Raw genomic sequence first — 13,201 nt, 5'->3', positions numbered from 1 at the left:
ATACCTGCCGAAGGGGCCTGTACAGTTGCTGCTGCTGACTTACTATAAGAAGGTGATGGTTCATGCTTGAGGAGTAAGGCAATCAAGGCTTGCTTCTGTTCTTCAGAAAATAAAGCATCAAAGCTTTGACTACCTTCCTTTTGACCAGAAAGTGATGGAGTGTTGCTGAATTCATCATTCATCTCAGCTGTGGCATTAACATTATTAATTGAGGCAGTTCCAAATGATTGTGGTTTTTTATTTCTCATGTGAGGAAAAAAACCGTGTTTGAAGTAACATGTGTCAACCAAGTGTCCTGTTTCGCCACAGTGTGAGCACAATATACTTTAATTCTTTCCAGAGGACTTATTCTTACCTCCATGCCCTCTTCTGCCAAAATTCCTACCTCGGTTATCATGATTGAATCCCTCTCCAGTTGTGTTCATAGCATTAACCAACTCCTTGGTGTCACCCAAATAAAGAGCACTATGTTGTCTCTCTTGATGCAGAAGTATGGAGAAAATGGTGGAAATATCAGGGAATGGCTGCATCAGCATTATCTGCGATCTAACTGTGGTGTAACTTTCATTCACTCCTCTCAAGAAGCTAATAGCATTGGCCTCCCTCCTATATTATCGCATCATAGCCAAACCACATACACATGCATCAAGACATTTACAGATCAGAATAGTTTAGAATTCATCCAATTCCTCCCAAATTGACTTTTGCAGTGTATAGTACTCAGTAATAGACATATCACCTTGTTGATTACAGAATAATTCTTTCTCTAATTCAGCAATTCTAAACAGACCTCCTTGATAAAACCTATGTTTCAAATCCTCCCACAAGGCATGGGCACTATTGCACCACATCACACTTCTCAGTTTCAGGGCTCAAGGAAGCGTGTAACCAGGATAAAACAAAATTGTTACACCGCTCCCAAGTACTGTAGGTGGGATGGGATCATCCCTGTCAGGTCTAGGAAGTGTTCCATCAATGAATTTCTCCTTATTCTTTGTGCGTATGAAATCAGGACAGATCTGGCCCAACTATGGTAGTTATGAACCGTTAATGGAGCTGAAGAGAGGGATATACCTGGATTTTCATTAGATCCTAGAAAAAAATGACTCGAGTGATCTTGTAGAGGACTCGCACCAGGAAGGGCGCCAGATCTGCTAATCTGAGATTGGTAGGCCGTGAAATGTGCCATCATCTTGGCGAATTTCTGCATTTCGATCGGGGAAATCTCTAGTGTCGTTTGGATCTCGCCGGTCATTGGATCAACCATCGGGTCATGTGGAGCTGCCATAGATGTGAGCTTGCTCAACACGAAAACTGAAATTACAACTCAAAATATAAAAATTAAAAAATTTTAAATATTTTAAAATTACTGTAAAAGATAATTTTGAGAAAACTTACCCATCAAGCAAAATATACGCCGAGTATAAAACCCACCACACAATTCCTAATATCTCTCTCCCAAGCCCCCCACGCCACGCCGTCCTCTCACCCTGCCATCCACGCCGCACTGTTTCGTCGTGCTGCTCTCTCTCCCGATCCCCATGCCGTGCCGATCCGAATCCTCGCCGTCCAGCATCGCCACCGCGCCACCGCTGAACTTGTCGGAGGAACCTCGCCCATCGCCCGTGAAGCAGGCTGCCGCAGCCACCGCCTCCACAGGGCAAGAAGGGCCAGGAGCTGCACGCCGTCCTCTCACCCTGCCGTCCACGCCGCACTGTTTCGTCGTGCTGCTCCCTCTCCCGATCCCCATGCCGTGCCGTTCCGAATCGTCGCCGTCCAGCGTCGCCACCGCGCCACCGCTGAACTTGTCAGAGGAACCTCGCCCATCGCCCGTGAAGCAGGCTGCCGCAGCCACCGCCTCCACAAGGCAAGAAGGGCCAGGAGCTGCAGGCGCTGCTGCACCGCGACAACCGCCTCCACGATGCATGCAATGCTCGGGAAGGAACGAACGGCCAGGAGCTGCGAGCGACGCTGAAGAGGAAAACCGTCGCGCGGGATACCGCGCCGCAGCTCTTCTTTTAGCGTCTGCTGCCGTATGGACATGGACATGGTTGATCATCTAGGCTTTGACGATTACGTTTACTAGTTTTGAATGTTTCGTTTTTTTTTTGGTTGCCTTTGTCTTTTGATGTGCCTTTTATTTTTAGATTTTAAATATATTTTTTATGAAAATTCTGGTGCACACTGCACAATAATAATTGAGAACCGGTTAGATGATTTTTATATTTTTAAATTGTTTTAAATATTTTGTTTTTATTATGTTTTTTTATGCTTCTTGTTGTTATATCTGTTTCTATTTTAGATATTCTTTTTAATTACGTTTTTTTTACAGGTTTTGACTTTTGAATGGTTCTTTTTACTTGTAGTGAATGTTTTTTTCTTAACTACTTTTGGTTTTTGACACTCATGCTAAGATTCTTCATCCTTGGCACTAGCTACTACTCATAACCGAAAATTCCATACATAAAACATATATGAGATACCCTACATATTTATGTTACACTCATGGCTGTTCAAGAAGAAATATCAACTTCAGCTTTATAAAGTTGTAGGCGTGCAGCATATAAGGTTGCTAGTTACTGACTAGGTCAAATTTTGCAACATCGTCGTCACAAAACTAGGTCTAACTTCTTAAAATTTTCAAAAGAAAAATTTTGCTTTTCTTTTCACACTTGCCACTGCCTCGTGCTCTAAGTTGCGATCAATCAAGCAAAATACATCAATAATTTATACTCGTTGACCAACACTATCTCTTTCTTGTTATCTTTAATCACATGTATTATATTTATGAGTGGGGCTACCCTGGGTCCAGGATATCCCACCTTGGTATTGGCAATATGTTCATGTCCCTCTATATCTCTATTGCTGCTATATATGTTCATGTCCCTCTATATCTCTATATATTATGCTCCTAATATAAACCCAGGTATGAAAAAACCCATGTATTATGCTCCTAATATATATATATATAGTTGAAGTCTCTGGTACCTTGGTTAGTGGTGGCTAAGGATGGCTAGGTATTGACCTGCCAATAATAAAATGACACTTGTCATATTTTAAAGATAGTTAGATTTGTAATTATAAAATTAATCATCATCATTAATCCAAGATAGGTAACTAAAATATTTTTACCAGAAATAATTTTAAATATTTATTAATGACCAAAGGTTAAAAAGGTAATTGTAGTTGTCCCTTTATCACCTTTCATAGCCAATCCTCCCGTGGCCATTGCCACCAATTTGCATCGTCGCCTTCATCTTGGATAGCCTTTTTGTTTTCTTTTGGGCAAGTCCAACCCCAAGCCAAAGAAGCAATGCACCAAATTTAGCTGTTATAGAGTACTAGAAATTTAATCTAACTTAAGTTAACAAGGGGTCTTTTCATAAAGTCTTCATCCTTCTCTAACAAACCAACAAACTCTATGTCTTCGAACTTCACTTTGAATGAGGTTGAGACTCTGATCTCTGGACCTGAGAAACGAAAAGGACCTGATAGTTATAGTTTGAGAGTCTGCGCTGAACAGTGCCCTGAAGGGATGAAACGATATGGTTCTGTCTTCACCTAAGACTTGAGGAGGAGGATGCGGGCACTTCGGCAATGATCCACTCCTTAGTTGGGAGGAAGAGATTGAAGAAGATAATAGGTTGGGTTTGTCTGGACTTTAATTTTTTAAGTTCAGTGTGGATTTTAAACCTTCTAACAGATTAGTTTATTCCGAAAATATATAATATTAAAACAACGGGTATGCCCCGAAACTAGCACTGGCCGGCCATGGAAGGACCACAACAGGTGAGAAACGTGTGCCAATTCATACGATCTTGCAGCAGCACAGCAACAGTCAGGGACAGGCGGCGTCGTGGAAGAGCTTCGTGCAAGGACAGGCGGCAGCGCAGAACTCCATGCAGGACCGCAATGTGATGAAGAGAGTTGCCAATCTGGACTTGGGTGGGGAACAAATTATAGATCCAAGTCTGGCTCGGATTGGGCTGCCCAGTCCAAACATTGTCCAAGAAAAAAATCATCGGCTAGTAATTAACTCCTCCTAACTAATTCACCGTGCTTTATTAAAAAATTTACCGTGTCTTTAACCATGTCAAATCCTTAGTCAGCTGCAATTCTATCTTTTACCTGTCACGTTTTGATTGGTCTCTGGCTTTTAGCTAGCATAGCCACTGACTAGCATAGCCACTGAACATAAAGGGCCACCAGAGATGGCACCATATATATATATATATATATATGTTCCTAACAAAGGATTTGTTTTTTCTAAGCTATGTTACTCCTCAATTCGGCATATTAAGAACTAATCTATCACAAATTGAAATTTTATTTAAAATTTGTAATTGGCTAATAAATTATTACGTATTGTATACGAATTCAAATTTCAATTTTTATTTAAATAGACTAGTGAGATAATTACTAGACTATTCAAGTTGATTAGAAATTTGTTTTAATTTAAAATTGTTGTACATACTTTGAGAATCCAAAGATTAAATTATATCCGTTATTTAATAATGCATTATTGAAATACGAAGAAAGATGGCGAAAATCCCAGTTAAGTAAAGGAATTATCACAACGAAAAGATTCTAAATTTTACTAAATAGTTGTTAGCTGACAATGCTAGGTGCACAGAAATAATTTTTAATATGGAAGTAGAGATGATGTTTTATTTAAATATTGACATTTGAAATGTATTACAGTATTATAAAAATATTCAACACGTTTTTGTGTATTGGCTGAAATGTGTGTTCAATATATCTCCACATGTTATAAACTTGTAATAAGCCCTCCACTTATTCTGTTGAGTTCTCACTTACAAAATTTACCGATGTATAATTACATCTAATAATCTCATTTTAACAAAAATACGTATAAAAAAATTAATCCTAAAGAAGTGTACTGTTTTTTCTGGAAAAGTCTAGAGGATCTAGCCAGTACTTAGCCAGCAAAATAAAAATAAGTGATTCTCTATTATTAGATAAAATTTCACATCATTAATTACATTATTAATGGCTAATAGATGGTTACTACTCACAAAATCTACTTAGTAGTAGTAGTGCCTCATGCTTGCTTGCTCTCTCTCTCTCAATAATTAACAATGGACGTCATTGTGAGTATTATTTCGGGTAGCTTCCGTTATCTGGTATCGCTTCCGCCAGGTGACGATGGTGGCGAGTGGCTGAAGGAAATGAGAGGGAACCTGGGACTCATGGCAACCGTCATTGCAACAATGGCATTTCAAAACGGTCTCAACCCACCCGGGGGCGTTATTCAAAACGGCGACAACGGATCCGTCACTTGTCCGTTACCAATTGCCCACGGTCAAGCATGTCCAGGTCAATCCGTTTACGCTGCAGTTGACCGTCACGGTTACTCCGGGTTCATGCTAACTAACTCTATCTCCTTCTTGTTTTCAATCACCACGTGCATATTGGTCATAAGCGGTGTTCCTCTGGGTCCAGGGTACCCAACTCTGGTGTTAGCAATGCTCATGTCCTTCTCTCTCATCCTTCTTGCCGTGTCATACACGCTCGGTGCTTTTCTTCTCAATCCGCGTATTCAGAAAACTCACGCCGGATTTCGCGTTTTTATCTATGTGTTTGTCACGTTTCTGGTGGTTTTGCTTTCGTTGCGATTTGTTGCTTTGATACTCGCCGTTCGGCGCGTGAAGAAAAAAGCTGATACCACTCCCGCACTTCCCAGCCAATGAGGAGGTAGAGTTCGTTACGCTGCTTTGGAGAGTGTGATGTGAGTTGCCAATTGCTGGAGAGTGGAGACTTCTGCTAATTTGTAATGGTTGTAATAATATCATAATAATGTTTTGTTTTGATTTCTTGTGATGGATTATGCACTTCCTCACTTGCCTTCTTTGGCTTATGTGATGACTATTATTTTGGAGAATTAGAATTAACTAACTCCAAATACAATGTCCAATTGAATTGTTCTTGTTCTTGCCATGCACATGTTCTGTTTGATGAAATGCTTCACTGGTTTGGAAGGTTCTTACTTCTTACCCAACCCGAGAGGCCTGCACTTCTATTTGGGCTCCATAAATGTATATCTGGCTCTAGTGTTCTTGTATAGAACCTAAGAGGAATGCCACTAGGACATGGAGAAATAATTGTTATGAAAAGGATCATCTCATTTTAACTTGGGCAATGAAAATTCTTCTCTTTGGTTTTTCAAATTGATTGAGTGGAGGAGCTATTGGTGCCAGAGTTTCTGTTACTACTTACTAATATTGTGGATAGTCATATGAGGGTTAAGGATATTTGAAATTTTGAATTGACAATCAATGGAACTTGCAGCATCTATATACAAGTGTTCCCCAAGATATAATTTTATCACTCTTCTAACAGCACCTTGTTCTGATTTTGGAAGACACTTGGATTTGGAAACCAAAACCATCAGGTTTCTATGTTACATCTTCAGCTTACTATTGGCTCCATAAGAAGAACAGAGAGATTGATGTGCATATAGATTGGCATTGTCCAGAGATAAAGTTTGTTAAAATCAATTTAGATGACAGCATCAATTCCCTTGGGACCATGGCTGAGTGTGGAGTAGTGATTTGGAATGGCGAATGGGAGTGCAAACTGTCTAGCCAAGATGGTTGTGGATGCATCTGTTGTGTGCAAGGATTGGAATGAACCCCCTACTCAGGTTCTTCCTCTCCTATATCTTGATTTTGTTGTAGACTAATCTTTTGTTTTCTTCTCTTTATATTACCAATAGAAGATAGTTTTTAGTGAGTTCATGATGCTACTCTCTTACACCCTTCAAAGCTTGAGAACTTGAATGGTAATATCAAAGAATTAAATAACATGTGATAAAAAGCGAATTCTGTCACACTTGTAAGAGTAACAGGGGATGCACAACCTCTCTCACATTTTATGCTCTACCACTTAAACTTGTATCATTAGAAGCGTGAAGTTATTATATTCACTGCCTTCTTATATTGAAGAAGTTACAATCAGTAATTCTTGTTTAAATTTGATTTTTCTCTATCATATGGAACACATGTTTTACTTTTGAGAGTGCATGTATATATGTAACATAAATTAAACAAACTGAATGAGAAAGAAACAATAAACATAGCAGAATGATGAGATCACTGGGATGAAGAGGAGAAATAAAATAGTGTCTACCACATTGTACCATATATATTGAAACTATTTCACTTAATTATATTATAAATACATAGTTGATCCAAATTTATGTTGGCATATATTTGAAGTTTGTGAAAAGAACTTACACAATAATGCTTAACAAGAACTGGAAGTTTCATCAAAGTCACATTAACCCTTTCTCTAAGTCAATTTCTTCTGTTGTTGTTGAACTTGTCTCATGTTCATTGCTATAAGATATATCTGAATATTGTGAGACAAGTCTTTCGGGAGAAAATAAGACTGGTTTTGGAGGATATGGTATTGACTCAAGTGATCCTTCTAACATGTCTATTACTTTACCCATAGAAGGCCTATCCAATGGATTTGGTTGAATACACCATAAGCTTACTAAAGTCATTTTCATTACCATGCCATTTTCTTCTTCTTTGTCAAGCAAACACCTTGTAGGAACATTTCCTTTCTCAAGATCTTTGTAGATCCAATCTGGAAAGCAAAGTTCACTGGTATGTGATTCTTTACTTTCATAGTAGTTATGTCTTCCTCCAATAATTTCAAGAATCAACATACCATAACTATATACATCAGATTTGTGAGAAACACCACCATATGTTCGACTAAAAACCTCTGGTGCAATGTATCCTGAAGTTCCTCTTGTACCTAATATAGATACAATACTTTGATCTTTCTTACATATTTTAGCCAATCCAAAATCTGCAATCTTGGGGTGAAAATGTTCATCTAAAAGGATATTTTGAGGTTTAATATCAAGATGTAAAATTTTTGTATTACATCCTCGATGCAAATATTCTAACCCTCGAGCAATGCCAATTGAGATTTGGTACAAGGTGTTCCAATCCAAATTATAAAGACCATTAGAAGACTCTTTTTTATAAGTAAACTTATTTAAAGAGTCATTATGCATGAATTCATAAACCAATGCTCGTTTGTTCTTCTCATAACAAAATCCCAAAAGTGAAACAATGTTCATATGAGATGTCCTGCTAATGATAAAAACCTCATCAATAAATTCTTCCACACTTCCCTTTGACTCTTTCAGTATTTTTACTGCCACCTGTTGACCATCAGCTAAACTTGCTTTATACACGATGCCATATCCTCCTTCTCCTAATTTTTCACTGAACAACTTTGTCATTTTTTTCACTTCTTTATAAGTATATCGCTTAAGACTCAAAGAACTGTAACTTTTGATGAGATTTTCAACATAATGATCAACGTGCTTTCTTTTTCTCCTTAACACTATCTTTTGTACCAAACCTAAAGGCTTCTTACGGTTAAAAACAATCACTCCAAATATTACAATAATTCCAACAACACTACCTGCAGCACCAGCACCTGCGTATATGCAATGACGTGAAGAATAATTACAAATAGAGTAATGCTATTTGAATAAAGTTATATTTGACACAAGAAAGGATTCTTAAATTTTTTCGTTTTAATTTTCAAAATTTTAGAAGAAATTTCCATTTTGTTTTTTGCAAAAGGAAAAGATAGAACTGAGAAGAGATAATGAAAATAGATATAAACTTAGAGTGCATTTGGTTTGCGTTTTCATTTTCAGTGTTTTTTACTTTTTGGATTTTGTGAAGTAAAAAGTAAAAACAGGAGATGAAAACAAAAAGCAGAATTTTATTGTGTTTTCACTTTTTTCTTTACAAAATCTAAAAAACAAAAAACATTGAAAATAAAAACAAAAAATGAAAATCAAACTAAACGCACCATTATATTTTGTATATTCCTTAGGAAAATATTTCCAAGTAGCATACATACACAACAGACAAATTTAGTTAAGCAATCGTATTAAGTGTATACAAAAGATTAGCTGCTAATAAATCATAAGATATAAAAATATGTATTTGACATCTCATAAAATATTTTATCATACTGCTGGAAACATGTTTGATCATTCTTCTATTGTATTATTCTAGTTGCTGATTATTTAGTTAAAAAAAATTGAATCAATACATATAAATATATGCAAATACATGATGACTAACTTTTAGTTTACATGAATTATTTTTTTAATTTTTAGCATGCAAGATTGCAGTTGGTGTACGTAGATTAGAGCGTACCTAATTTAATCCAAAGAGGTGTGGTTCTAGATGCGGTTAGCCTTGCTCTATTAGTAGGACTGGGAGGAGGTGTAGATGGATGAGGAGGACTTGCTTTGGGTGGAGAACTTCTATCAACTAAACCATGATTATTTGTAGTATTGAGCGTGATGCTAGAAGAGAATGTGGGAATGATCCCGGATAAGTTGTTGTTGGAAACATCCAGAATCTTGAGTTGTGACAGAGTTGTCAAACTTTCAGGTATTGATCCGCTTAAATTGTTCCCACTAAGATGCAGTTCTCGCAAATCGCTTAAATTGCCAAAGGCAGGCGAGATGGTTCCGGTGAGATTCAGGTTCGTCAAATTGACGGTTCTGATCTTGCCTTGGATATCGCACGTGATGAAACTCCAACGGTCACAGGGATCGTTCCCTCGCCACGTGCGCGCCAACTGAAACGGATACCCAAACGCCTCAGCAACTTGTAGCAAAGTGGTGACTCTGTAATCACAAGGGCCAGGATGTTTTAAACAGAACCCATTTCCTTCAAGAATTATTGTATCCACATTCTTGTTGAACGCAGGCATAGGGCCCTGCAGCGAGTTGTTGGCCAAGAAAACCTCCTCCAAATACGAGAGATTGATGAGAGAAGGTGGAACTGCACCCGTTAATCGATTGTTGTCAAGATACAGTTCTGCCAAGTTGGTGCAGTTTGACAAGTCAGGAATGGGACCCTCGAACGCGTTCCCCTGAAGCCACACATATTTCAACTGGGTCATGGATGAAAGGAATTCAATTTTACCCGACAACTTTTGGTCGTTGAGATACAACGATCGTAGCTTGAGTAGTTTCGCAAGAGACTTGGGCAACAAGCCAGTGAGGTTGTTATCAGAGAGTTCAAGAATCTGCAAATCGGGGAAGGAATCAAATGTATCTGGCAAGGAGCCTGCGAGGTTTGTAGCGCCGAGATCGAGAATTCGGAGCTCAATAGAGTCAGTCAAATCGGCGGGAAAAGTCCACGGTTCGAGGTTGGTGTTGGAAGTGAAGGAGAACTGCTGCAAACTTTTTAGACCCTGGAAGCAGCCATGAGGGACGGAGGTGAAGTTGTTGAGTTCCAGATGCAGCTCTTGGAGGAGAGAGAGGCCAGCAAAGGAGGGGAGAGGGCCGGTGAGAGAATTGTTACCGAGATCGAGAGTTTTGAGGTTGAGTAAGGCGTTGTTGAGACCGGAAGGGAGTGTTCCATTAAGAGACATCGAGCTGAGGTTGATGTCAACTACGGTGCGGCCGTTGACACCGTCGGTGCAAATCACACGGCTCCAGTCGCACATGTTGGTGGCGGTGAACCAGTTGGAGGGAGCAGGGAATATGGCCTTCCTAAGCTTCTTTAGATAAGCAGCTTCATAATCCACTAACTCGTTATCTGATAGCACGCACCGCCACAACAACAAGAAGAACAAGAAGAATGTTGCTAAAGCACTAGTGAGAGTTTTGGATTTCAATCTCGGTTGAACCATTTTGGATTTGGATAGATCAGATCTGTGTCAAGCGAGTACCAACTTAACACACGGTTTTTGAGAACCAAGAATGTGGGAAACAGAATAAAAGAAGTCATCAATCCATCGTTTCTTTATGAGGTCGTTTCTAAATTACAAGGAGTGGGGTGGTGATGAATTATGTGGTTGTTAATGTGAATGTCAGAAATAACAATAGATTGATTGTTTATGTGATCCTTGCTTTGTATGTGTTGTGTTTAGTTGAATCGCTCCACTTTAGTGTATCGAACTTTTCTTGTTAAAAAAAAAAAATCATAAACTCGTATAGTTTATGCCAACATGCATCATGTTATGTATAATTGTATATATAATTATAGGTCCAAATATTTTTTCTAATATTTTATATACATATAAATTGAAAATATAATGCCTTTGTTTTGTAGTTGTGGACTTGTGGTGTGGACAGTGGACTAGAAAGTTCATCATCATCCATAAACAAATCATTTATTTGGTGTTTCCTAGTTCGTAGTAGACACTAGTGGCGCGGTCAGAAGTCATAACAGTACAGCCATGGAATGCAAAATAGTGAAAAGGAAAAGTCTAGGGGCAGCAATTTTATCAAATTCTGGCCAGCATGTAACCATTAAAGAAGAGTGAGTCATTGGATGAAATCTCACATTAATCTCACACCATTAAAAGTCTCATTGATGACTATTTGATGGCTATAAATCCCAAATATTGCTGGCCCCCTAGCATTCCTCTAATGAAAATACTCATATTTTAGGGTTATTGCTTTATTCCCTGCTAACCTAAAAGTACTAATAAATTAAAAGTAATAATTACAATAGAGAATGCATGCACTCTACCGGTTCAAGACTTTGGAGTCGATCAACATTATATAGTTAGAAAAAAGTTTAAGAAATCAATTATAATATCAGTTAATTTAATTTTTTTTATTTTTAATTTTAAAATTTTAAAAATTAGGATAATAAAAAGTTTTTTTTATATAATAAATCTGTTTTTTAACTAATTGACTTTACTTGACTACATTCTTAGTTAATTCTTTAATAAAACTCATATAGCTATATATTAACTAAAATTGACTATTATAAGATTGGTTCTCTAATATTATTTTAAAACTTTTTATATGAAAAAAAAATAATTTTGTTAATTATTAAAATAACACAACAATTTTGGAGTTAGTTTTTTCAACTAATATCAGTTAATTTTTTTAATTTTAAATTTTAAATTCTAAATTTCAAATTTGATATCTTAAATTCTCCAAAAATTAAAATTAAAAAAATAATTTTACAATAAAGAGACAATTAACTAATATTAACTATTTAAACATTATTTTCCTATACTTTTTCTTAACAAATATATTGGCGCAAAAGTTGCAAGATTAAGGGATGAAATTGCTAATAGAAATTGATAATAATTACATATTAATAGACACATGTGTTGATGTACAACATGATATAAGGTATTGTTTAAATTGCTAATTGGATGATAAATAAAGAAATTCCTAATATATTTTGACAGAGTCATGTAAACATTTTTCGATATTATACAATCTAAAAGGTTGTTATTATGACCAAATATATATGTAATATTGTTAAACAGTATAAAGGAGACAAATTAAATGTAATATTAAAACTAGATATAAATATCCATAATATTAAAAGGCCTAAGAAAAAGTAATTAGATTTCCCTTTAGCTTTTAAGGTTGGTTTCACATGCACTAATCACATTACTTTTGCTATTTTAGCTGCTGCTGCTGCTTCTCTTCATTTTTTTTAAGGGCCGCGTGCTTTGATTTCAAATTCAGAAGGATATATTATATGTACATGTGATATGTGAAATAATACTTACGGAAATACTTTATTCACGTACATATGTTATTTTTTACTCAAGGACAACACAATATGAAAGGCCTTTATTTAAGGATCGGATATGTGGCAGAAAGAGTTGTTGAATATCTATTCCATAATGTTTGGTAGATAATAAAAAATTAGGTCAAATAATTTAAAATTATTTTATTTAATATTTATTAATTATTATTTAAATAATAACTCAAATTAGTTCAACTCACATATCATAGTTTACTATTATATAAAAATAAATTCGCTCAGTATAAAGTAAACTTAGACTATATTTCATCACCATATAAAAGAAAAGAAAAATTACGAAACTTTGTTGAAAATTAGGATATTTTTTATTTGAGAAAATATTTTTTAAAATTGTAGTATTTTTTGTTTTAAAAATTTGCAATATGAAGAAAATTTTAAAGTAAAAAAATACAATAAAAATATTACTTTTGCATTTTTTATAAACTTAAAAAATAGAAAATGATTCTTTTAAGGTCAAATTATGATATATGAAATATTGATATTACTATACTTGCCACATAAATTCTTTAAGAAAAAACTATAGGTGTACATTTTATCTAGTGCTTTCGGGTAATGTTTGATATAAGGGTAAAACTAAAGATAAACCAAAAACTTGATTT

The 13,201-nt window shown here is 36.2% G+C and overlaps 2 protein-coding genes across 2 annotated transcripts; one reads left to right on the top strand and one right to left on the bottom strand.

Annotated features, from left to right (window-relative positions):
* Nucleotides 1-5,127: 5,127 nt before the first annotated feature.
* LOC107472924 (uncharacterized) lies at nt 5,128-6,998 on the top strand (the record flags this gene model as incomplete). Its single annotated transcript, XM_016092449.2, is given in 1 exon segment — nt 5,128-6,998. A coding segment is annotated over 1 exon segment (584 nt), but the record flags the coding sequence as incomplete, so codon positions are not given.
* Nucleotides 6,999-7,294: 296 nt separating this feature from the next.
* LOC107473002 (receptor protein kinase TMK1-like) lies at nt 7,295-10,713 on the bottom strand. Its single transcript, XM_016092533.3, has 2 exons — nt 9,222-10,713; nt 7,295-8,484 (listed from the first exon to the last, which is right to left on the bottom strand). The coding sequence occupies exons 1-2, from the start codon at nt 10,711-10,713 to the stop codon at nt 7,295-7,297; spliced, it is 2,682 nt and encodes an 893-aa protein (XP_015948019.1).
* Nucleotides 10,714-13,201: the final 2,488 nt, after the last annotated feature.

Source organism: Arachis duranensis, chromosome 2 (genome assembly GCF_000817695.3).
Source record: "Arachis duranensis cultivar V14167 chromosome 2, aradu.V14167.gnm2.J7QH, whole genome shotgun sequence".
NCBI lineage: Eukaryota > Viridiplantae > Streptophyta > Magnoliopsida > Fabales > Fabaceae > Arachis > Arachis duranensis.
The sequence above is the reverse complement of the archived record's forward strand: the minus strand, read 5'-3'. Positions and strand labels throughout refer to the sequence as shown.